The sequence below is a fragment of the Sorex fumeus genome, unplaced genomic scaffold (genome assembly GCF_029834395.1).
Source record: "Sorex fumeus unplaced genomic scaffold, SorFum_2.1 ptg000048l, whole genome shotgun sequence".
NCBI lineage: Eukaryota > Metazoa > Chordata > Mammalia > Eulipotyphla > Soricidae > Sorex > Sorex fumeus.
In genome coordinates this window covers 11,622,009-11,647,695 of record NW_026606105.1, presented here as the reverse complement: position 1 = coordinate 11,647,695, position 25,687 = coordinate 11,622,009, and the positions used below count along the sequence as shown (strand labels likewise).

At 47.2% G+C, this 25,687-nt stretch overlaps 1 protein-coding gene across 1 annotated transcript in view; it reads left to right on the top strand.

Moving 5' to 3' along the window:
* Nucleotides 1-20,117, top strand: part of NUP205 (nucleoporin 205) — an 84,265-nt gene extending 64,148 nt beyond the window's left edge. The window contains exons 34-43 of the mRNA XM_056123999.1: nt 461-599; nt 2,523-2,649; nt 3,630-3,706; nt 6,872-7,000; nt 8,260-8,386; nt 13,866-14,032; nt 15,610-15,733; nt 16,523-16,651; nt 17,330-17,403; nt 19,773-20,117. Coding sequence (XP_055979974.1) covers nt 461-599; nt 2,523-2,649; nt 3,630-3,706; nt 6,872-7,000; nt 8,260-8,386; nt 13,866-14,032; nt 15,610-15,733; nt 16,523-16,651; nt 17,330-17,403; nt 19,773-19,925 — 1,246 coding nt within the window. The 3' untranslated portion in view covers nt 19,926-20,117. The remainder of the gene's footprint in view (nt 1-460; nt 600-2,522; nt 2,650-3,629; nt 3,707-6,871; nt 7,001-8,259; nt 8,387-13,865; nt 14,033-15,609; nt 15,734-16,522; nt 16,652-17,329; nt 17,404-19,772) is intronic.
* The last annotated feature ends 5,570 nt before the right edge of the window (nt 20,118-25,687 follow it).

Here is a 25,687-nt window from a genome sequence, read left to right as displayed (position 1 = left end):
TTTGGCCTTGCACGCGGCTGACCCGGGTTTGATTCCCAGCATCCCTGAGCACCGCCAGGAGTAATTCCTGAATGCAGAGCCAGGAGTGACCCCGGAGCATTGCCGGGTGTGACCCCAAAAAGCAAAAAAAAAAAAAAGTCACTCCTGGTGGTTAGGGGACTGTGTAGTGCTGGGAGCATGCAAGTCTTAGCATGCAAGCTAAGCGTTCATTTAAGCCCGCTGAGGCCCTCCCATTCTGGCCCAAGGGAACATTTAGCGTAGAGTAAATATGTCTGAGAAATGTCACATATTGTCTTTCCGGATTCTGCAGATTTCCTTGACTGAGATTTTTTCACAGTTCAGGGCGCAGAGTTGTACTTTGTGACATTGCACCTCAGGTGCCACAGTGAGAGTCAGGGCCATTTAGCACATCCTCTCACTGTTGGACTGTTGCTCTCTCCTTGTATTTAAATGAATGAAGCGTGTTCAGCATAAGAGACCCGCCCGTGTTCATCCCTACTCCCGTGGATCGCTACCGGCAGATTCTCCTTCCTGCTCTCCGCCTGTGCCAGGTTATCCTCACATCCAGTATGGCCCAGCACTTGCAGGCTGCAGGACAGGTATGTGGATTTCTCAGTGCAAATATAAAACTGCCTGGCGCCAGATTTTTATTTTCCACATACAGAGACCCCAGGTATAGAGAACGCAAGAGAGTGTCCCTCAGTCTCACTGCCGCTGAGCTGGCATCAGAAACGGGCTGTATCAGGAGCCAAGGCTGTTCCCGCTCTGGGCTCCGGGTGCCAGTAGCCCATTTCTCTGCTCGTTTGGGTGAAATTCCACAGCTAATGGGTAAAACAGCGAGATTGAGAGCAGGAGCTCTACAGGCATGAGCCGACTTCTGAAATGTCATTTAACTGAGTATTTTTTGAGAGATGATTATATGCTATTTGAGGCCTTGCAGAAAAAGCCACATTTAGGTGTGATGGAGAATAAAGTCATTTAAAGCTCATTTTCCACCAAGTAATTTTTTTCTTAAAACACTAGAAATTAATTTTTCATTGCTTTCCCACAAAGCCTGAGCGCACGCATGCACACACATAAACACACACACACACACACGTGTGCGCACACGATCATTTGTGTAAGATTAGAGCACAAATAATCTAGCCTCTTGTGAACTGGGCTTGCCATTATATATCTGCAGTCTTGTATCGTACCTTTTCTGTTCTGTGTCTTGGAAGAACGGGTGATCTGACCCGTCCTCCGTGTGGTTGGGCTTGAGAGCTGCTGAATCTAGTGTGCTGCCTTATTTTATACTGGCAGCCTCAGTCCCAGCTGATCCATTTGTTCTGAGGTCTCTGAGCAGTGCTTTAAAACTCATAGACTTTGCTTGTTCCTGCTTGTTGGAGATTAAGATTTTTTTAGGGTACCAGGGATATAGCTCAGATAGCAAGAGCATATGCCTGACATGCAGTGACCGTGCATTTGATCTCCGGCATCAGATGGTCCCCTGAGCTGCTTGGGGCACACACCACACCTTTCACACCAAAACCATTTTTTTCCGTATCTATGGAAAATTTTGGTTCTTTAATACCTCTCTGGGACCAACTAGCAGAGTCTCCTGGGGCACTGCTCTAAAAACTGCACATTACTTGTGTTTCATATCCAATTCCATATCCAGATTATAGCCCAAGAATCTGGTATTTTTTTTAAGGCATCTCTGTGTGATTTAGATGTTCGATTTATATGGATATAATCTCTGCCTTGATTACAGATCAAGGCATTTGTGATCGTGTTGAGGAGACCTTAGATGAAAGGAATTAGGGTCTCCTCCTGAGGTTGCTCTGGAGAAAGCCAACTTCGAAGAACGGTTTAGGGGCCAGCTTTTAGCTCTCTTTTCTATTGAGCACATGAAAAGGGGAGTTAGGGGCCCTAAACGATAGCACAATGGGCAGTGCACTTGCTTTGCACTCAGTGAACTCAGGTTCGATCCCTGGTACTCCATATGGTCCTCTGATCCTTCCAGGAGTGAGCCCAGAGCGGACAGCCAGGGGTCAGTTTTGAGCATCACAGAGTATAGACCAAACACTGGGGGGGAGGGGGGAGGGAAGAAATAGGAAGAGAGGGAAAAAGGAAAGGGGAATTTTGACTAAGCTTTTATGGGATGGTTCCATGTCGGCAGATTTTGATAGGCCAACTGGAACTCAGTAAGTTACTTGTGTACCCTCTGATTTTAAACATGTTCTGTTTTGATCTGGATAAAATAAATTAGGCATTGAATAGGCTCTTGGTTTCAGGTTATGTTATTCTTTTCCCTCCCAGTCTCTAAATGTATTGATTTCTAAGCATTGAAATAATCCTTATTTTTGTTTAATGGGAATTTTCGTTAAACATTTGCTTCTTGAAGAATTAAGTGCGAAAGATTATTGCGACTCTGGTATTTCCTTCACTCCGTGTTTTTCAGAAAGTGAATTTTTGGTTGATAACCCAATGTTCCGTTCTTCTCCCTCTGCTTTTCCTGTCGCTCGTCGTCTTTGTCTTAGGTGTTGCAGTTTCTGATTTCACATTCTGATACCATCCAAGCAATTCTGCGCTGTCAGGACGGCAGTGCTGGCTCTTTGCAGGAATTGGCTCTGCTGACTGGAATCATAAGTAAAGCAGCACTTCCTGGTGAGTTTCCACTGAATGGACTTTTCATGATTCTTCACAAATGACATACTTCCAGGAGAGAGGTTTTTATTACTTTGCAGCTGTACATGCATCGTTAAAATTGCCACTGCTAATAGAGTTGACTGACCCTATTCCCTACCCTTTTTTTTTGGGGGGGGGGGAGATTTTTTTCCCCTCCCGCCTTTGGAATTTTTTTTCTTTTTTTTTTTTTACTCATCAATTCCAAATACATAGTATAGGGAAGATGGAAGAAATAAGATAAACGGGTCAGTGTGATAGTACAGTGGGTAAGAAGCTTGCATTGTACGTGACTGATCTGGGTTTGATCCCTGGCACCATATACATATGGCCCCACCACCACCTCAAGAAACCAAAAAAAATAAAATTGCAGTCGTACAATTTCCTGCTATGTGGCTAGATCTGGAGAGTATCATACTGAATTAATTTAGTCGGAAGAAGAGGGATAGACACATGATTTCTCTCATATATGGGATATAAAGAATCAAAATAGGAGAATAACAAGTGTCCAGTGGCAGCAGAAACAGTATTGGTCTGGAGAAGAAAGCTGACCGCAGCGGAGGGCAGCAGGGCATAGGCTAGAATGGGACAGGCATGGGGATATAACAGTGCAGGAAGGTCGATGCTCTGGTGGGTGGTGTGGTGCCAAAATGTCTTTTTGTGTGTGTGATCCTGCCATTGACAATATTGTGAACCATGGTGTCTAAAATTAAAAACCTTTTTAAAAAATATAATAAAAGTAGAAGGCAACATAGCACATAGATGACAAAAAGCTATGTTAAACAAAATATGCAATTTGAATATAGGACTGATGTGTCTAAAATGATGTGTGTGTATATATTATATATATACACAGTACATAATACAGTTGCTAAAAAGGTACGTTTTCCCATATGATTCTGAGCTTCTGTTTTATCATGCTGCTGATAAAACTCTGTTTTAAAGCATTCCTAATTTTATAGGCATATTGAGTGAGCTTGATGTTGATGTGAATGAAGGGTCTCTAATGGAGCTACAGGGCCATGTCGGAAGATTCCAGGTAATTGATTTTTTTTTTTTTGTGTGTGTGTGTGTGTGTTTTAAAGTGGTGACTGTTATGACTTAATAGAAAATTGTGGCTGGAGCAAAACGAAGTACAGCAGGTAAGGCGTTTACCTTGCATGCGGCCTTCCTGGGTTTGATCCCCATCATCCCATATGGTCCCCCACCATACACTGCCAGGAGTGATTCCTGAGTGCAGAGCCAGGAGTGACCCTTGAGCATTTCCAGGTATGAGCTAAAAAGAAAAAAAAAAACTTAGTAGAAAATATAATGGTTCTCTGACCCTTCCTCCTCATTCTGCTTCCTAGACTTGAACAAACCCAGTTTTAACTGTGTTTCAATTGTTTCTATCTCTAAATAAAATGATTATGTTACTGTCAATTGAGTTTTACAGTGTTAGAAATCATCTATTAACTTTCCATCAAGGAAGATGAGTGTTTAGATTTCTTTACTTCTTTCTTTCTACCCTATAATAAATACATTTCCCAGCAACTTTTCTGGGCACTCCTCACCCCAAGCCACCCGACTTAATGTAATAAAATCAGAATGTTGGTTAGATCAATGTTATCATTATAATGATTATGTAAATATTTATGCTTAATCCATCGGTAATACTTTTTTCCAGATTTTTAAAAGATTTTATATTTTATATTTTTTATTTCTTTTTTTCGGAGAGCCCGGCAAGCTACTGAGAGTATTCTATATGCCAGACACAGTAACAACCAAGTCTCCAATGGAGACGTTACTGGGCCCGCTCGAGCAAATCGACGATCAACGGGAGGGCCTTTACCTTACCTTTACCATTTCTTTTTTTATTTTATGTACTTGCTACTAATTTATTCCCAAACTTTTTTCCAGTTGGGTATGTCTGAAATATATCCACACGTATTAGATAACCTGTCAGTTTGGTATTTTGTCAGTCTTTCTGCAAGTCTGCTTGGAGTTAAATATCTGACTGGTTGTAGAATAAAAATATGTACAAGAATTGATATTTTATTGTTTGATACAGTATTTTAATTTTATTTACTTTGGTTTTTGGACCATACCCTATGGTGCTCAGGGCTTACTCCTCCTGGCTCTGCATTAAGGGATCCCTCCTAGTGAGCCCAGGGAACCATGTAGCGTGCTAGGGATCGGACCTGGGTCTGCCGCATGCAAGGCAAGCACGCTGCCTGTAACACTAGTGTTCTGGCACCAGTTTTTCTTTATTTCACTTTTCGGGCCACACCCAGGAATGCTCAGGCTTCCTCACGTCTCTGCACTCAGGGACCATTCCTGGCAGGGCTTGGGACACCATATGGGATAAATAAATTGGGGATGACCATGTGCAAGGCTATCTGCTATGTTTTTATTTTTGTTTTGATTCAGTGTTTTGCTTTGTTTTGTTTTGGAACCACACTCCGTGACTCTGCTCAGTTTTAATCAGGGTCAGCCCCATGAGATCAAGAACCTTGACCCCTGCACAAGTTCCCAGTCCCTACCATCATCTTTTTGATGGTCTCTTATCAGGTGAGGTCTGGAGGTGTTTTATTAGTGTTGCTGTTTAATTTGTTAGAGTACCGAACATGTAGTTCTAAGTTTTCAAAACACAGATAGCAGGCCAGGAGACGGCAGAGAGGGCCAGTGTCGGGCTTTGCACGCTGGAGACCCGAGTGGGCACCCTGGCCCTGCGTCGTCATCTCAGCACCACTGGCTATGGGCACCCCCCTCACCCCCCTTTTTTAAAACAAAAGCTCAGGAGCCAGTGCCATAGGACAGAGGGCAGGGCTGACCCGGGGTCTATCCCCAACACTTCAGAGGGCCTTGAGCTCCACCAGGCGTGATCTCTAAGTACAGAGCCAGGAGGAAGCCCTGAGCACTGTTGAATGTGGCCCAAAAGCTGTCACTGTCACTGTCATTGTCTTCCCGTTGTTCATTGATTTGCTCGAGCGGGCCCAAAAGCTAGACAAAAAAAATTATCTATTTCATTTTGGGAAATAAGTTTGTTTCTTTAATGCATTTTGCCTCATCAAATCTTATTTAAAGTAATAACAGTTTAATTAAGACATCGTGTGTGTGTTTGTGTGTGTGTGTGTGTGTGTGTGTGTGAGATTAGACACATACATAGTATTGCTAATTTTTGTAATTTTTTTATTTGTTTGGTTTTTGGGCAACACCCAGCTGTGCTCAGGAATTACTCCTGGCAGTGCTCAGGGGACTGTTCGATACTACTAGGTATCGAACCCTGGTCAGCCACATGCAAAGCAAGCTACCCACCTGCTGTACTATCTCTCCGGCTCAATGTTGCCAATATTAAAAAATACCTGTTTTTATTGTGCAGAAATTATGTTCAGCACTTTAAATACAACCCAATGTCTCAGGTAATCTGATAATAATTTTTTTTAAAGGTAGGAATTGCTCTCATTATTCTCATTCTAGAAGTGTGAGCATTGAGATTTGAAAAAGTTAAATAACTTGTCCCAGGTTACTTAGCAAGTCAGTCCTCTACTTGCTGTTAGAATACACAGCTCCAATTCCAAGCACACATGATAACTGCTTTGTGTGTTGCCAGTTTTGGAAAACTTGCCCTTCACCCATCTAAGAACCTTAGGAATATTCTCTGGTGGAAAGTACCACTTCAAGAGGATCATATCTGCGGTTCATCTGCTAAGGTTCCATACTTGTATGAAACCAGTCCCTTTGTGAAGTCCCCAGAGGTCGCTGCCAGCATTAATCTTTAATACTTGAATCTTAATAGAAAAATGAGCACGGGTGTGTTTATTATAGATCATCTTCCATTTGCCATCTCACTTTGCTTTACGTTATTTAACAACTTGTACTTTTTAATGGATATCTACATAGGGATTACTGAACACTTTTTTGGGGGGTGGGGGGGAGGTGTGATTCAGAAAACTTTTTGGCATATACTGTGGTTATATTGGGGATTGACTGCTAAAAATTATCAATGTTCTTTTATTGAGTTGCCTGCCAATCAATACATTTGCAAAAGGCTCCACTTTGATTGTGTTAGCTTCACTTGTCTCTATGGGATGTAAGAATTTACACCCTGGAAAGAGTGATCTCACTAGCCAGTAAGCTTTCGTGTCTGTGGTCTCCCAAAAGGAGAAATCGCTGATTTCAAACAATTCAGCTAAAGTGAACTAAGTATTCTTTTCTTTCTTAGCGCCAGTGCTTAGGATTGCTCTGTCGCTTTGGTGGCTCGGACCGATTACGCCAGTTTAAATTTCAAGATGATAACGTGGAGGGAGATAGAGTGAACAGGAAAGATGAGATTGAACTGGCTATGCAGCAGGTAAGAAGGGTGAGAAGTGTGTGACTGTTTCTGAAAAGTTCCATAGGGCATTTGTGTTTTTCCTTTTTTAAATATTTGTTTTGTTTTTGAACTACGTCTGGCGATGCTCAGGGCTTGCTCCTGGCTCTGCACTCAGGAATCCCTACTGGTGGGGCTTGGGGGACTATATGGGATTGCCGGAATCAAACCCAGATCAGCTACTGCTCTGGTCCTTGTTTTGCCTCTCGGGGGTCCACTCAAGCAGTGCTTGGGGCCCGGTGGCTGCTCCTGTGACACTTGGCCAACGGGGATGAGCAGTTCCTTACTATGTGGCCCATGGATGACACTTGCTCGCATGGAGACCTCCCGGTGCTCAGATGCCTCCAGGGCCACACCCAGAGGTGCTCCTGGGGCTCAGACAGGGTCGCTGCACGCGCCATGTGTGTGCTCCCAATCACCTGACTATCTCTGGCTTGACTTTTGTCTTTAAAAATAGTTGATAAGGGCTGGAGCAATAGCACAGCAGGTAGGGTGTTTGCCTTGTAGGCGGCAGACCCAGATTCGATTCCCAGCATCCCACATGGTCCCCTGAGCACCGCCAGGAGTTATTCCTGAGTGCAGAACTAGGAGTAATCCCTGGGCATCGCCAGGTGTGACCCAAAAATAAAAATAAAAATAAATAAATAAATAAAATGAAAATAGTTGATAAGGTCTGGAGCAATAGCACAGCAGGTAGGGTGTTTGCCTTGTAGGCGCCCGACCCAGATTCGATTCCCAGCCTCCCATATGGTCCCCCGAGCACCGCCAGGAGTAATTCCTGAGTGCAGAGCCAGAAGTAACCCCTGTGCATCGCGGGTATGACCCAAAAAGAAAAAATTCCACTTACAACCTTTTTTTTTTTAATCACTAAAGAATTAAGTTATGTTAACCTTATAATCTGTGAACTTCCAACTTCCAAGAAAAAAATTTAGGTGATAAGATGCCAGCAAGGTAGCACAGGGGCTTGCCTTGCATGTATCCAGCTGAGTATCCCAGGCACCAGGTGATCCCCCAATCCGTGACTGGGGGGGGACCCTGAGCACAGAGCTGGGAGTAGCCCCCGAGCACTGCTGCACGCGGCCCAGCCCTGCTCCAGAGAATTGGTGGTGGGGGGAGTGGAATATAGCAGGGGCGGGTAATTTTACGAAAGGATTTCTAGTTTGGGTCTTCAGACCTGGATTTCTGCGCCTTTAGGACATTGGGGGGTCTATGCTTTTGTCGCGGCATCTCTTCCCTCGTAGATCTGTGCCAACGTCATGGAGTACTGCCAATCGCTCATGCTGCAGAGCTCGCCCACCTTCCAGCACTCGGTGTGTCTCTTCACCCCCAGCCTTTCGGAAACCCTTAACAGAGACGGGCCCCGCCAAGGTGAGTGTGCTCATTTCTTCTGTATCTGAGCTACTCAGTTGCGAAGATTATTGCCACACTCTGGTTGCATCTGTTGGATGCCGTTTACCTGGGCTGGAGCGATAGCACAGCGCGTAGGGCGTTTGCCGCGCACGCGGCCAACGCAGCTGACCCGAGTTCGATTCCTCCGCCCCTCTCGGAGAGCCTGGCAAGCTCCCCGTGACCTATTCGATAGGCCTAACACAGTACCAGTTGTCACAATGGAGACGTGACTGGGCCTGCTCGAGAAAATTGATGAACAACGGGAGGCCAGTGACAGTGACTTAATGGTGAGAACCCATATAAGCCGCACTCGCAAGGAGTGGCGAGGATGTGTTATAAGACCCACAGGTGGGCTGCAGTATCCTATGGAATGGAGAAACTCGGCATTCTCCCGAGAGTGAATCTAGAGGAGCTCTGTGGTGAGGGTCTCTTCTTTGGTAGTACTCAAGACGCCGAAGAGGGGGTCTGGGTGGGGGCTGGAGTGATAGTACAGTGGGGACAGTGTTTGCCGTGTAGTCGGCTCATCCTGCATCCCGTGTGGTCCCCCAAGCACCACCAGGAGTAATACCTGTGAGCATAGCCTAGAGTCACCCCTGAGCATCACCGGGTGTGCCCCTAAAACTTAAAAAAAGCAAACAAAAAACAAAGAGAGGGGTTAGGATTTGAGAGTTAACCGGGTGAACGAAGTGAAAATGCAACAGTCAGGTAGTTTTGTTTGTGACGTCATGTTTCACCAAGTACAGTGTCTGAATCGAGTTTTGGATTTTAGCTCCCAGCGTCTGTAGCAGACTAAAGTAAAACATAGATGTAAGTACAGTGTGTGACACAGCTTGTGATTTCTTAATGACCCAGTAAGGAAGACTTGGAATATGATGCAGGATTTTGGATTGGTTAAACCTGTTATGTCACAGACCAAACCTATTCCCATCCTGGTGTTTGTAATGGAATGAACTACTAGCGATTTCAGGAAGCCTTTTGTTTGATATTTTTGTGAATCATTTTGTCACGTTTTCATCCTCTTCAAGATCTCAGTTTCCCTGAGAATTGCTAAATAACATAAAATGCATTATTTAATAGAATGATGTAAAGAATAGATTCATTTAATGATCTCTACCCTATTACCATAGTGTTCTCTAATACGACTGTACTATGAAAGCTGTCTAATCCTTGCCTAAAATGGCCTTTTTGGTAGGATGAAACGGTCTTTTTAAATTCAGCAGTATTTACTTATAACAAGATCCATCCATCTCAGTTATATAGTTTAATTCGTTTTGATAATTATCTACTCAGGCCACTACAGCTACAGTCAAAGTATAGAATAATTTATTTCTTAAAAATTTGGGGGGCTGGAATGATAGTACACTGGGTAGGGCGTTTGCCTTTCACATGACTGACCCAGGTTTGATCCCTGGCATCTCATATGGTCTCCCAAGCACTGCCAGGAATAACCCCTGAGCATGCAGGTGTGAGCCCCTTCCTCAATAAAAAAATTAATATGAAAAATAAATCGGGCTGGGGAGATAACACAGTGGGCAAAGTGCCCAGCTCGCGTTTCAGTCCCTGGCACCGCATACAGTTCCCTGAGCACTGCCAGGGGTGACTCCTTGAGTGCAGAGCCAGGAGTAAGCTTTGAGCACAGCGGGTGTGGCACCAAAACAAAACCAGAACCTGCTGTTTATTTTATGTAGCACTGGAGCTCACCCAGAGACTCAGACCTGCAGTGCTGGTCTGCAGTGCTGTGGGCCCTGACTTAATTTTCTTCTTGTCCTTTTTGCATTTTTCCCTTTTTTCCCCTCCTCATTTGCATTTTATTCCTTAGTGTTTTGTTTGGAGCCACACCTAGTGGTGCTTTGGCTTAACTCCTGACTCTGGTCTCAGGGATCACCCCGGCAGGCTCAGGGGGTGATAGAGGGTGCCAGGATGGAGCCTGGGTCAGCTGCCTGAAAGACCAGTGCCCTACCATTTGCATTTGATCTTGTGACCCTGATTTTTTTGAGGGTCTTTGTCTCCATGTTTTGTTCTTTCTCTTGAATATTTTTAGCTTTTCTGACTTTGTGTTCATGTACTCTTTCCTCAGACAGATTCATGTGTCTGCAAATATATCCAGTGACTTTTCTATTACTTCAGAACTGCACTTTTCAGTTTCAGAATTTCCATTTTGTTGTTCTCTGCCTATGTGTTTTCACTGATCTGTGAGCATATTTTGTTTTCCCTCAGTGTCACCCTAGGAAGTGTCAAACCCTCACCCGGTGGTTTCCTACATCTGATTCCCTTGGGATTAGATTGCTCAGGAATAGAGATCCCTGGCAGGCGCTGGGGACCAGATGGGGTGCCAGGATTCAAACCCCACACAGCTGCATGCAAGGCAAGCGCCCTGCTTGCTGGACCATTGCTCCGGCCCCAGACGGGGCTTTCTGAGAACGTTTCCTGCAGACAGCGTGGCTCATGGACCCATCAGTGAGGTGGATGTAGGGCCTTCTCCTGTGTTGGTGCCTTCAGGGAGTTGTTTCTGCATGATATTTCGGTGTCTTCATTTTCTGCCCTGGGCCGGGGCTGTGGTCTGGTCTTGGTCTGAGTTTGTCATATGCAGAGAACACCTTAGTGTTTAGTAAAATGGCTTAGAAATGCAGTGATTCATTCAAAGCCTAGTCATTCTTGGCTGAGAATATATATAAAGAAATAGAACAATAGCCCTAAGGAGTTCCAGTTGGGTGGGGTAAGCTCCTTCAGTCATTCTGGCTGGAGTCTGAAAGGGTTCCTCCGGTGAGCCAATTATGCCACACAGTTTTCTCCCTTTCTCCTACACTCAAAAAGCAGAAGTGCCTCCAGGTAGATTCCTGTCCCTGATTGCCCTTGGCAGCCTGGGGGGAATGTTCTCTCCTGTCCCGTGACTGTGACTGTCACAGTCGGCAGACCAGAGGGGAGAGGGGAACCTGGCCCCGGGCCCTTTCTTTAGAATGGCCTTTCTTGCCTCCCAGCATGGCCTTTAACCTGGCCTGTCCCTTTCTGCTGGGCAGTTTGCAAGGAAACAGGAATCTCCCTATTGATCCCCGCAGATCTCTCGCCTGAGGGAGATGCTTTCTCCCCTTCAACTCTCAGAAGATTTCCCAACTCAGTGGCCATTTCATCTCCTTTATGTCAAAGATCCTTAGTCCTCTGCTAACAGAGTCATTGTTCGAGGTTACTGAATAATGACCACTTATTATTACACTTCCTTTTGGCTACCTCTGCTTTCAAGTTGATCTTTTAACCTGTCCCCTTCTGTGGAGAGGGAAAGTGTGTCTCTTTAACACATACGCCTTTGTGTGTGAGTTTTATAGTTTTTTTCCCCCATAGAACTTTCCATTTCATGGGGCACCCGTATCAGCGACTGGGGTTCCTTGTGGCTGGGTGCTTCTGGGCAGGGGCCCACGTGCCGCCCCAGGTTGAACCCCGGCCTCCTGCAGGCGAAGCATGTGCTCCTGCCCCTCCTCAGACTTGGAAAGGGAAGCGTTCATAAGCGTATTCTTTTCCATTCAGACAGAGTGGGGAGGTGTGCGGGAGGCTCAGGGTATTAGGGCCAGGGAGACGCCTCCAAGGACGGGGGCTTGGGCTTCGCTTGCCCAGGTCCGATCCCCAGCACTGCCCGGCCCCCCACGTCCACCTGGAGCCGTCTCTAAGCTTTGCGAGGCGTCCCCTCCTCAATAATATATATAGCTTAAGGATACGGCTGTGTCCTTAGCCATAAAGGTGTAGCTTAAGGATGCGACCAATGAACCGCCGCTCTGAGCCCACCTCTGCTGGTCACTCCTCTCACTGTATCTCAGCACCCTTAGAGAGGAAGCCGGGCCCAGCTCTGCAGTGAATTACTAATTGCTCCGCACCTCAAACGTGCGACTCTCTGAAAAGTGCTTTCTGTCGAGCGGGCACCTGCCCCGGTGTGTTGCACCGGTGTTTGCTCCCTCCCTTCATTAGCGCTAGTCGTCCCGGCCCGTCTCCTTCTCTGCAGTTAGCTGTGACCTGTGAGCCAGAGTCGCTTTCCTTCACCCTTCTGCTTTGCTGGCTCCATGAGCTTTTTAGAATTAGGTTTCTCATGAGTCATCCTCACGGGAAGTCCAGGGCTGGCACCCTGGAGCATTCTCTAGACTTGGGCAAGTGAGTGTATGGGAGGGGAGGTGCCTTTCGGGGGGGTCTCTGAGTGGCCAACCTTTCCCTCCAGGCATAGCTGCTGACCGGATGGAGATTAACAAGTCCCGCTGGGGGCCAAGGTCCTGGTTCGGTCGGGCCATCGTCAGCGTTGTAAAGGCTGCGCTTCCCTACTCAGGGTTGGCAGAGCAGATGAGTCGGGGCTGGGTGTGCAGACTCTAGTCTCTGTCTTCGCAGGGAGGGAAGGGACCTGACTTTGGGGCCAAGTGAAGGGAGATGGCAGCGCAGGGAGCAAATGCCCATCTTGCCCGCCTTGTTCATGTCCAGCCCTGGGTAGCCAGAGCTGATCTTCCGGCTTAGCTGGCAGTCGACGTACTCTGGTCTTTCTCTCTGTCCCCCCTCGGGCAGATGCGGGACGTGCTTTTCGCTGTCCCTTCCAAGGCTTCCCGGGAATAGTGTCTGACGCTGCTCCTCGGTCTTCCCTCCCCGACAGCGTGCTGGCATCACTCTGTCTTTTTTGTAACTTTATCAGAAGATAGCCAAGTGAAAGTTCACTTTGTTTTGCTGCCCAAATGGACTTAACTGTGCTAAAAGACTTGAGCCCTCTTTTGTTGTTTATATCTTATCCCTTTGGAAGAATTGACTGTCAATTGTGACTTCAGTCACTGTCACTGTCCTCCCGTTGTTCATCGATTTGCTCGAGCAGGCCCAGTAACGTCTCCATTGTGACACTTGTTACTGTGTTTGGCATATCAAATATGTCACGGGGAGCTTGCCAGGATTTGCCGTGCGGGCGAGATACTCGGTAGCTTGCTGGACTCTCCTAAAGGGGCGGAGAAATTGAACCCGGGTCAGCCGTGCGCAAGGCAAACGCCCTACCCGCTGCGCTATTGCTCTAGCCTGTGACTTAAGTAACCAGGAAAAAAAAATAGTGGCTTGGAAATCAATCTGTGGAGAGAGACCTGGGCTCTTTACCCGGGCTCGGGAAACCCCAGCTCTGTGTAAAGGCTGGCATGTTGCCATGCATGGGGTGCGGGGGGGGGGGGGTCTCTGGTTTCCTAGAGGTCTCAAGGCGGGCTTTGCCATATAAAGGGGCAATTCTCAGTTTTACTTAGTCTCTGGAGTTGCCAGCCTTGTGTCCATACCTGTCTGTAGAAGTGGCTCCTCACTCCTTTGGGCCGCCGGTGGTGTTTAAAAGTAGCCTTGGTTGGTTTCCGTCATCGTTTGCCCGTAAATTCCTGGGCATCGCTTGTCAGAAAATGACACGTCATAGCGTCTTGGTAAGTGAAGCTTTCTTTCTCTCTTCTCCTTTCTCCATCATCCGCCATGCTAGACGCCCCGGCCCCGGTGGTCCCCTGCTGGCGCCTGCCTGGCCTGGGCATCATTGTCTACCTGCTGAAGCAGAGCGCCAGTGATTTCTTCAGCTACTACGACAGCCATCGGCAGAGCGTCAACAAGCTGCAGAACGTGGAGCAGCTGCCCCCGGACGAGATCAAAGAGGTAGGACTGGTGGAGGTCGCCGAGCCCCCCACCAAGCCCGCCCGTGTGAGGTGGGGTGAGGGGTGCTGCTCCCTGCTGCTCACGGATGCCCCCCTGCCGTTAGGACAGCCTCTGCAAATTGGACACAGTTAACAACACTATTTGGTAACTCTAAAATCAGTGCTGAGAGACTCTGGTCTCTCTTGTGGATGATTTTTGGTTTTGTTTATGTTTTTTTTTGGGGGGCCACACCCCCCAATCTGTACTCAGGGATCACTGCTGGTGGAATGCTGGGAACCAAACCTGAGGGGTGGCCTACAGTGCATGCACCTTGCCCGCTGTGCTGTCTCTCTGCCTCTATGAATGCAGTTCCCATGACAGATTCCCCAGGAAGGAGTGCCTTTCCACCAACAGCTTCAGTCTTTTTTTTTTCTTTTTGCCTTTTGTGTCACACCCAACCAATGCTCAGGGGTTTCTCCTGACTCTGCACTCAGGAATTGCTCCTGGCGGTGCTGAGGGGACCATACGGGATGCTGGGAATCGAACCTGGGTCAGCCGCATGCAAGGCAAACGCGGTCCCTGCTGTGCTATTGCTTCTGCCCCCAGTTTCACAGTCTTGGGGAAGAATTTTCAGACAAGTGGCCTGGCCCCTCTGACCGGATCTCCTGCCCCCTGCTGGCCCGCCTCCTTCCTGTCTGGCACAGCTGAGCTTACGACCTCCTCCCCTCGCCTGTCCAGAAGCTCCTGTGCTCCGCTGGAGCCTGAGTCATTCTGCCATGTGCTCCATGTCACGGCAACCCCCTAGGAGTTGTCAGTGCATACCTCTCCCTTACCTTGCCCCTGAGAATCACAGAGCCCGCACGGTGAGCATTTCCGGTGTTCAGGCCCCGACCTCACACCCTATGTTCCGTCTAAGTAGCAGAATCATTGCGGCTGAGGGCCCGAGTAACTCACCCAGCAGGACAGGCTGAAACAGGACTTGGTGACTAGGTTTGGGTCACCCTTCAGTTGTGGGGCTCACAGCGGACTGTGTCCGTGGTCCCCCGAACTGGGTATGTCTCCAGGCAGGCGGTTTGAGAGCTGGTTAGGGAAGGTTTCGGGTTGTTGGAGCCCATTTTTGTTAAGCTCTAGAATCCGCATTTCCCCCAGATGATACCTGGCGGCTATAGACGTTGTTAGAGAAGTTCTCTACGGTAGAGGCCAGAGCAGGAGTCCAGTGGGTAAGGTGCTTGCCTGGCACATACATCAGTTCGATCCCCAGGACTCCTTAAGGCCCCCTGAGCACCAGGAATAAGCCACGAGCACTGCTGGGTGTGGCTGAAAAGCAAACGAGCAAAAAATTCTCTGTGATTGCCATACCTTCTGCTCGGAAAACCTACTGTTTCCTGTGGCAGGAGATTCAGGGCTGGCGGGCCCTGCTGGTTAGACATGGTTTATTTTAGTTCCCGGCTTCCTGACTCGACGACAGGCCCTCACCTGGGCTGATGTCAAAGCACGTCGGTGTTTCTCTTGCGGTCACTGGGAACCTTCTTTCCCGCGTCGATTCCCCTCAGCGCTGCACCATGCGCCCCTCATGCCGTGTGTGTTTCCCTTCGCAGCTGTGTCAGTCTGTGATGCCTGCGGGTGTCGATAAAATCTCCACTGCCCAGAAGTACGTCCTGGCGCGCCGGCGGTTGGTGAAGCTGATCAACAATCGGGCGAAGCTGCTGTCTCTCTGTTCCTGTATCCTTTGGGGAGGGCTTGAGTGGGCAGCCTGTCGAAGAACAAGACTCAGTCCTTGTTCTTGGGCTTGACGATCCTCTGGACAGGGGATCGCTGTGGCCAAGGGTCTGAGTAACTTACCTGGTGCCCGGAGCCTGGCAGGACAGACTGAGGCAGGAGTTGGTTAGCACTTTTCCTAGTGATGTCAGATGTGTATCCCAATTAAAAAGCTTCGACTGGGACCCAAGAGATGGTACAGCAGGTGGGGCATTCTCCTGAGGCGCAGCCGACCTGGGTTCGATCCCTGGCATCTCACATGGGCCCCCTGAGAGCCACCAGGAATAATTCCTGAGTGCAGAGCCAGGAGAAAGTCCTGAGAATCTCGGTATATGGCCCCCAAATAAAACAAGCAAGATCTTTCCTAGGAGCTAGTACAGTGGGTAGGGCGCTTGCCCTGCACGCAGCAAACTCTCAAGTTTGATCCCTGGCACCTCCAGGAATAATTACTGAGTGTAGGGCCGGGAATAAGCCCTGAGCCATGTCGTGTGTGACCCAAGAAAAAGAAACAAGCAGATTCAATCTCCCTGGCTGGTAGTTAACCCAGGCTCTCTATTTGGACAGGCAGCAAGGATACTGGGGATGATGGGGGTCCTAAGCCCCGGGTCCCCACCCCCATCCTCAGCTCACTTGGCTGCTTTCTGGGGAGAGGCCAGCATTTGGCACACCGCGGCTCTGGCCACTGTTCTAAGTGGTCGCAGAATCCCATCTTCCTCCAGGAGAGGTTTTCCTTTCATTGTACTCTGCCCGCAGTCATCGTGGAGACATGTTTGTTTATTCTGTGGCGCCACCTGGAGTTCTACTTGCTTCATTGCACCCCGACGGACTCGCAAGATTCCCTGTTTGCCTCCAGGTCCTTTCTTAAAAGCAGACGACTGCAAGGTAAAATCTCCAGAAATAGCAGCTATGCATGCCTTTAAAACCAGTTACATCTTTAGCTATTTCCCACACTCCTGGGGGTGGATCGAGCAAGCCAGAACGCTTGAGCTATGGGGCACAGCTCAGCATATTTTTTTTTTGTTTGTTTTTGGTTTGTATTTTACTTCTGCCCCTGGTAAATGCTATAGGGCCTCAGATTATCTTTGCGAGGCCTCAGGTTTTTGCCACCTCGGGCTGGCCAGCTTCAGTGTCCCTTGGAAACAGACTGTTTCCTGGAATTCTGGGCCTCCTGACTTTTCTGGAAGAATGTCTTTTCAGAGGCAAGTTGGGCCAGGCCCTGGGAGTTCTTCCCAGAGATGTCTGGTCTGAAGCTGCAGCATGCGTGGAGGCCCGTGGTCCTCTCTCGCGAAAACCCCGGCTTTCCTTTTCAGAGACTGAAGCCAAGTCTCCAGACTTTCTTTGGGTTTATGGGAGACACCTCGCGGTGCTCAGGGCTCCCTCTCGGCTCTGTGCTCAGGAATCACTCTAGGGGGCACTCGGGGCACCCTGGGGGGTGCTGGGCACGGAACGCAGGTCGTTCCTCCCCGCTTGTCTTTGCCCCATCTGCTGGGGCTCCGAGGTGGCCTCCGTGGCAGACGTGCGCTTGCAGAGCTGGTGTGACCCTGCGCTGTTTCCCTCTAGATTCCTTCACGTCTGAAAGCAACATGGATTTCAGAAGTGGGCTGACGATTGTGAGCCAACACGACCTGGACCAGGTAAGGACCTGCCCTGGTTCGCCGGTGTCTTTCTGTTTGGAAGTGAGAAAGGAAAGCCGCACGTGTTCGTTAGAGCATCGTTTTCCGGGTTCTCAGCAAAGATCTGCCGGAATTCTCGCCTGGCCACTGGCTAGCTGCGTGACCCCGAACCGCTCACTTCCCTTCTGAGGCTCTGGGTAGGGTGAGGCCTGGGGCATGTTAGCGGCTCGGGAATTGGAGATTCTCTCATCTGAAAATGCCTCGTTTTTGTTTTGTTTTGTTTTTTGATGATCTTCGTCAAGTTCACCCCACACTTCATTTTTCAGAAAATTAAGGCGAGATAGTGAGCGGTCATCACAAATTGCACAGGGGTGGGGGTGACGCTCCAAGGACTGGACCCCATGCCTGGCATGCAAACACCTCAGGTTTGATTCCCAGTACCACGAGGTCCTCTGGAACTGTTGCTCTCTCTTTGTTGCATGGAAATGGGAGAAGCGTGTTAGGGTGGCCCTCATGGCCCTGGCATCATCGAACCTTGTGTCCACCAGTATGGGGCAGAGTATTGCTAGACATCGCTCCCAAAGCCCCCTAAGACCCAAAAATAAACAGATGAAATTTTTTTTTTTTTTTTTGCTTTTTGGGTCACACCCAGCTGATGCTCAGGGGTTACTCCTGGCTCTGCACTCAGGAATCACTCCTGGCGGTGCTTGGGGGACCATATGGGGTGCTGAGAATCGAACCCAGGTCGGCTGCATGCAAGGCAAATGCCCTACCCGCTGTGCTACTGCTTCAGCCCCAACAGATGAAATTTAAAAAAAAAAAATCAAAATTCCAGGTGAGAGAAACAGCTTAAAGGCATAATGCATGTGCTTTGCACGCTGCAGGCTCAGATGCAGTCCCCCACCCCACGCCCCGGTGCCCCCGCACTGTGAGGACGAGGAGTATCCTTCTCACCAGTGCCCGGGAAATAGCTCCTAGGTGTGGCCATCAAAAATAAATAAGCAAAAAATCTCACGGTGAGATTAGATAGTACTGGAACAAGTCATGTTCTTGGGCATGGAGGAGGAGGAGTGAGTCAGAGCCGGCTCTGCTCGGGGCATCGAGTGTCCTGACCTGCAGTCGCCCTCCCGCACGCACACACGGATAATCCAGCATCCTCCGGGCCGCGGGCCACTAGCTGGCCTGGACATGCAGGGCTCACCCAGCCCTGACAGTTCCCTTCCCTTCGTGGCTGGCATCAGAGCCCTTCCATCACCCGCTGGCTTGGGGCTGCTGGGTGGGGTGAGGCCCCGTGCAGAAGTAGCCAGTAAAGATACTGTCCGGAGGACGTTTGTGCTAAACAGCCATTGCGGTTCTTGACTGTTGTTCTCGGGAGAGTGGTCTGTTCGAGTGTCGAAGAAACAAAGGGTTCATCACTTCACTCTGCTTGGCTGAGACCCCCAATTTTTTTGTTTGTCAAAAAAGATTCCCCTGAAACTGCAGGCACAGCCTCAAACATGATGAATTCCGAAGTAGAAGGCAGGTTCCCCTCCTTCCACTTTTTGGTTTTGAGTGTGAAAGCAAGCAAATGTTTTTTTTTTTTACATTGCAAAATGAGACCAGTTGTAGTTACTGGTTTCATTTTGCAATGTAAAAAAAAAAAAAAAAAAGGTGTCGAAAATCAGATGGGCTGGTCACGTAATGAGATTTAAAGACGACCGTTGGACCAGAGCTGTTACTGACTGGATTCCACGGGATGTCAAAAGACCACGTGGCCGCCCACCTACCAGATGGTCAGATTTCTTCGTCAAGATCATGAACGATCGGTCTGAGGCCCTTCATGTTCCCGGAGTGAACAGATGCCATTGGGCTACACTAGCACGCGACAGGGACAAATGGAGACGTTACTGGCGCCCGCTCGAGCAAATCGACGACTAACGGGAAGTTAAGTGATTAAGTGATTAAGTGACATTGCAAAATGAAGCGAAAAGGAAAGGCTTCTTTCTAATCTCCCCCGCCCCCCCTTGGTCTCCTTCCTCAGCAGCTGCTTGGACAGGCCATCAGGAAGCGTTCAGGTGTTGGTCTGTGCCTCAGCAGGATGGCAGCCAGGCACTTTGGGGGGTTGTGGAAAAGTTGTTTTAATTCAGCCATGATGGTTGTTGCTATATAAATTCTGCACTCATACACAAGAGTTTCGTGCAAGATTCGTAACCTTACATTTTTATATATAAGTGAGCAAAGGACAAAATGCTTGTATTATACCAATAAATTCCAGGGTGGGAAATGTGCCTATTTAGTTAACTAGGTGCCTGAGATAACACAAAGGCAGAAATTAAAAGACGTTTTATAGAACAGAGGAAGTACCAAAGACTTGAGTTTTCCTAATGAAATGTCATCTCTGTCGCCTCTAGCTCCAGTCGGATGCCATCAACGCTTTCGGGGAATCTCTGCAGAAGAAACTTCTGGACATTGAAGGATTGTACTCGAAAGTTCGATCTCGCTCTAGCTTCATACAGGCCCTTGTCAGACGTATCCGGGGCCTGCTGAGGATATCACGGAACTGAGAGCTCATGCTGCTGCTCTTCTGGGGAAGAGATGAATTGGGGAAGTTTGTCTCCTTTTTATAAATTAGTTTATTTCTAAATTATGACCAAAAAATATTTTGCTATTTTTTTCTTTATATATGGGTATCTTTTCTGTAAACTTCTTAGCCTTGTTCCATTCTCCCTATTAAGAAAGTAAATACTTTTTAAGAAAATAAAACACGGTTGTTCTTTTCTATCTCTAGAAAATAATGGACTTTATCAGGAAGCCAACGAAGATACATTCCATTGATATGGTTTCTCCCCAAGGGTATTATTCTGAAAGCTAAAATTTATGGTTATTTTCTGGAATTCTAATATTATTTTCTCCTTCTGCATCTACATTATCATTTTTATTACTTGGGGCCACTATGTGGGGAAAAGTGGATAGTAAAGCTTTCGCCATGTGCTTTGATAGAACACTGTGCCCAGCACAGCGAATAAGGTATTATGAAGATGTCTCTGAAAGTCAAACTGACTCTTTTCTAAAGGGATTTTTCCTGGGGCCTAGGGAGAAACAAAGGGTAGCATGTACTTTCTAGTAAAGCAAGGGGAAGATGGACAGTTTTAGGGACTTAGGGGTCTAGGAGATCGCCCAGTGGGACTAGTGTGCATGCTTTACATACCGGAGGCCAGGCTTCGATCCCAGGCACCACACAATCCCTCTAACCCAGACGCAACCCTTGAGCTCAGCCAGGAGCAGCCCCTGAGCACTGTCAGATGTGGTCCCAAAGCTTAAAAAAAAATTAGCATTGAAAGGACAGTTCCCTATGCTGCAAACACTATACAATGATAATAAGTACAAGATCTTAATGTGCTGCTTTTACTCATTCATCAGCTCTGTGAGTGATTCATTCAAAAGAGGTCTCTTTTTAATTGTTACTGTAGCACTGTCCTCCCGTTGTTTATCGATTTGCTCCAACGGGCACCATTAACTTCTCCATTGTGAGACTTGTTGTTTCTGTGTTTGGCATATCGAATACATCACAGGTAGCTTGCCAGGCTTTGCCGTGCGGGCAAGATACTCTCGGTAGCTTGCCGGGCTCTTCGAGAGGGGCGGAGGAATCAAACCCAGGTCGGCTGCGTGCAAGGCAAACGCCCTACCCACACTGTGCAATCACTCCAGACCATTGTTACTGTAGTTTTTCATAAATTGATTAAATGTGTATGTCTGAGCTATCTCCATTCCAGCCTTTTTTGTAAATTGTCCATTGTTCCGACTTTGCCAAGACTTCACCAGTTGAAAGAACACTGTGGTGAACTCTTACCTAAATCTTTAACCTAGCTCAGGATTATCAGCAAGTTGTGCTCTCTCTCTCTCTCTCTCTCTCTCTCTCTCTCTCTCTCTCTCTCTCTCTCTCTCTCTCTCTCTCTCTTCTATGTGTATTTACACTGCTTTAACCTTAAGGTTCACTCTTGGTGGTATGTCTTATGCCTGTTTGGACACAGTGACATGTTTCTATCATTTAATATAGAGCATTTTTGATCTCCCATTTGACCCAGCAATACCACTCCTGGGAATATATCCCAGAGAGGCAAAAAAGTATAGTCGAAGTGACATCTGCACTTGTTTGTTCATTGCAGCACTCTTTACAATAGCCAGAATCTGGAAAAAACCTGAGTGCCTGAGAACAGATGACTGGTTAAAGAAACTTTGGTACATTTACACTATGGAGTACTATGTAGCTGTTAGAAAAGATGAAGTCATGAAATTTACATACAAGTGGTACTGCATGGAAAGTATCATGTTAAGCGAAATGATTCAGAAAGACCGGAATAGACACAGAAAGATTGCATTCATCTGGGAAACATAAAGCAACAAAATGGGAGACTAACACCCAGGAGTGGCTGAGAGTAGTACCAGGAATTTTGCTCCATGACTTGGAGGCCAGCCACACGTGCTAGGGGAAAAGGAAGCTCAGATAGAGAAGAGAGCACCAAATAAAGGGTGTTGGGAGGATCCTCCCAGGGTGGGAGAAGCATGCTGAAAGTAGACTATAGGCCAAACATGATTGCCACTCAATGCCTCTCTTGCGAAACACAGGACCCAAAAGAAGAGAGAGAACAAGGGGAAACGCCCTGCCACGGAGGCAGGGGGGGATGGGGGAGTGGGAGGGATGCTGGCACCCACGGTGGTGGAGGATGGGTGCTGGTGGAGGGATGGGTACTTGATCATTGTATAACTAAAACCCAAGCACAAAAATTTGTAAGTCTTAAAAAAAAAAAATCCTCTGTACCCTGCTTGTTCATTTCTGCCCCAGCATCCACTAATCTCTTGTCAGTTTGCCTTTCTAGAACATCAGTGTTGGAATCAGACAGTAGGTCACCTATTGTGATCAGTTTCTCATAATAATACACATCTAATGTTCCATGTCTTTTCTTGGCTTGATAGCTTTTAATTTCATTTTAAGCACGAAATAGTATCATAGCTTTAGCTCCCCTACCTGAGAACATCTTATTTGCCTCTAGGTTTTGGCAATGATGAATGAGGCTGCAGGGTTTTGTGAAATAAAATTTCAACTCCCTTGGATAAATGCCACAGATCGCATTTGCTAGGTTGTATGGACTGAGTATATTTCCTTTAGGAACTGCCAAACTCTTCCCAAAGTGGCTGTGCTGTTTTGCTGGGGAGACTCAGCAATGTACAAGTTCCTGTTTCTCTCCGTTCTTACAGGTGTTTAAACAGTGTCCTGAATGGCCATTCTACATGGGACATAGTGACATCTCAGAGTGGTTTCCCCGAGGATATAGGATGGGGGCCATCTTTTCACATGTTCATTTTGCCATCTGTGCCTTCAGTGAGGCATCTGTTAAGGTCTATTACGTATCAGTTTTGGGGGTGCTGTGTTTTCTTACTATTGAGAGTTGTGACCATATTTTGTTTTGTTTTATTTTTTAGATTTATGGGCCATGCCCTGCAATGCTCAGGGGTTACTTCTGGTTCTGTGCTCAGGAATTACTCCTGTCAACCTCAGGGGATCGTAAGGGGTGTCAGGGATTGAACTCGAGTCAGTCACATGCAAGGCAAACACCTTACCTGCTATACTATTGCGCTAGCCCCCAAGATGAATATTTTTTTGTTGTTGTTTTCCCAGTCGAAGAAAGATATAACCTCATGATGGCAGTAAACATTTTTCGTAGTATGAATGCTACTAAGTTTTTTCCATATGTTTGGAAACATCTGACCTGTTTCCTATATATGTTTTATTTCCTCCGAGCTGTTCATACCTGTATACCGCATTTGTTTGCTTGTTAGTCTCATTGATTTGCAGGATCTTTTTAGGAAATTAGTTGTCACCAGTTTTACAATCGTATTTTCTTTTTTTTTTAACCTGTGCATTTAAATTTTTTTATGTATTTGATTTTTTGGTTTTGTTTTTGTTTGGGGGCCATACTTGGGATGCCTAGGGCTTACTCCTGGTTCCTGGCTGTGCTCAAGGATCATTCCTAGGGCCCATATGTAGTGTCAGGGATTGAACCCAGGTCTACCATGTGCAAGATAAGTGCCCTACCTGCTCTACTGTCTTTTCAGTTCCTGTCCCCAACCCACACCACACCTCTTTTTTTTTTGTCAGTGCTTGGTGCTCTGGGGCCTTGTGGTGTTGTGATTCAAACTCAGGGTCTTATACATGCTAACCAAGTTTCTCCACTTGAGCTATCTCCCTGGAGTCTTTGTGTGTGTGTGTGTGGTGGTGGGGGTGGGAGGGAGGCAGTATACCTAGTGGTGCTCAGGGCTTACTCCTGGCTCTGCACTCAAGGATTACTTCTGGGCACATAGGTTGCCCGTGTCCGTGTGCTGCTTGCGTCCGCGTGGCCAAGTACCTACAGTGCCTGAGAACGTGTCGCCCGCATCTCCCTTCTTGAGATGTGTCCTTTCATGCTTTCCTGTCTAACGCTGGGATACGTGTAGGGTCTCTCTCCGTCTTTGAAAAAGCCCACATACTCTCTAGAGCATGTTACTCTGTCTCTCTTACTCTCCACTCTCTCCCACTTTCTCTTCCTCCTTTTCTTCAAAAAAAAACCCTCCAAATAAAATCAGTTTTACTTTAAAAAAGAAAAAAGGATCACTCCTGGAGAGCTTGAGGTTCCATTTGTGGTGTCAGGGATGGAACTCGGCTCAACCGCATGCAAGGCAAAAACCCTAAAGGTAAAGGTAAAGGCCCTCCCGTTGATCGTCGATTTGCTCGAGCAGGCCCAGTAACGTCTCCATTGGAGACTTTGTTGTTACTGTGTCTGGCATATCGAATACTCTCGGTAGCTTGCCGGGCTCTCCGAGAGGGGCGGAGGAATTGAACTCGGGTCAGCCATGTTGGCCGCGTGCAAGGCAGACGCCCTACCCGCTGTGCTATCGCTCCAGCCTGCGCTATATCTCTCTGATCTGTCTTTTATCACTCTTGTATGGCTTCTGCATTTATACCTTGTTGGGCATGTGAAAAAACTTCCGATTTGAAAGTTTCATTTTATTTTGTGGGGTCACACCCTGCTGTGCTCAGGGCTTTCTTCAGGCTCTGCATTCAAGGATCACTCCTGGCAGGCTGGTGCACCATATGGGGATCAAAACCAAGTCGGCCGTATGCAAGGCACGTACCCTACTCGGTACTATCCCTGTAGTCCCAATTTGTAAAATTTTAAATAATTTTGCAAATTATTTAAATTTCTGCTAGATTAAACATTTTTCTGTTTTTTGCTTCGTTTTGATTAAATGTGCAAATAAAGTATGATCTAGGAACCCAGTATTATTTTTCCTAGGTAGGGAAAATTATTCCAATTAACCTAGTCGGCAATATCATTTGCTGAAACAACTTTTTTTTTCTTTTTGGGTCACACCCAGCGATGCACAGGGGTCACTCCTGGCTCTGCACTCAGGAGTTACTCCAGGCGGTGCTCAGGGGACCATATGGGATCCTGGGAATCGAACCCGGGTTGGCCGTGTGCAAGGAAAACGCCCTATGCGCTGTGCTATCACTCCAGCCCCTGAAGCAGCTTCTTTTCCTCCATTTGGTGCTCAGAATCACCAGTGGACTGGAAGGAAAAAAAAAAAGGACTGACCAAGAATTAGAATTTTAAAAGCTAAATAATAGCATATTAAGGAGATTTGAGGATAGTAGTCTCAGTTCTGCTTAGTTACCTACCTTGGCCTGTCAATATGATAGAAAAGGAACGAAAACAGAAAGGAATGAATGCTTGTGAGTTTCCAACAGCAGAGATCTGGCTCAGGTCAGAGTTCAGGATTCCAGTGGGATTCTAGAGAATAATACTTAGCTGATGTAGCAAATCCAAGAAGTGACTGCACAGGGGATTAGGAGTAATGGTAATGGGCTCTGAAGAGACATGAGGACCAAGATCACTGAAGATAAAAACTCTGCACAATACAAGTATGGATTTGGAGTCACGCTTGATTAGGATAACATGGAACTAAAAGGCATTAGTCAGACTTCAAAGCCTTGTATGAATGAGAGGCCTGCCAAGTCAGATAAAAGCATCATGGAGGTCAAAGGAAGACATCCATCTTAAGGGAGCTATTTTACTTGCAGACATTTAAGGAATAGTCTGAAGGTTGCAGGTCTGTCTTTCAGGTCTTGGCTTTATCTCGGAGTAGGGGAGCCTTTGTAAAGACCGTGCAGAAAAGCCAGGCTTCGTAATGTAAGACTCACTGTATGGAGGGGAGCTGGCATTATGCCAGGGATTCCCATCAGTGTTTACTGTCTTTACGGATCATGTTAGACATTTGCTGGGGACTAGGA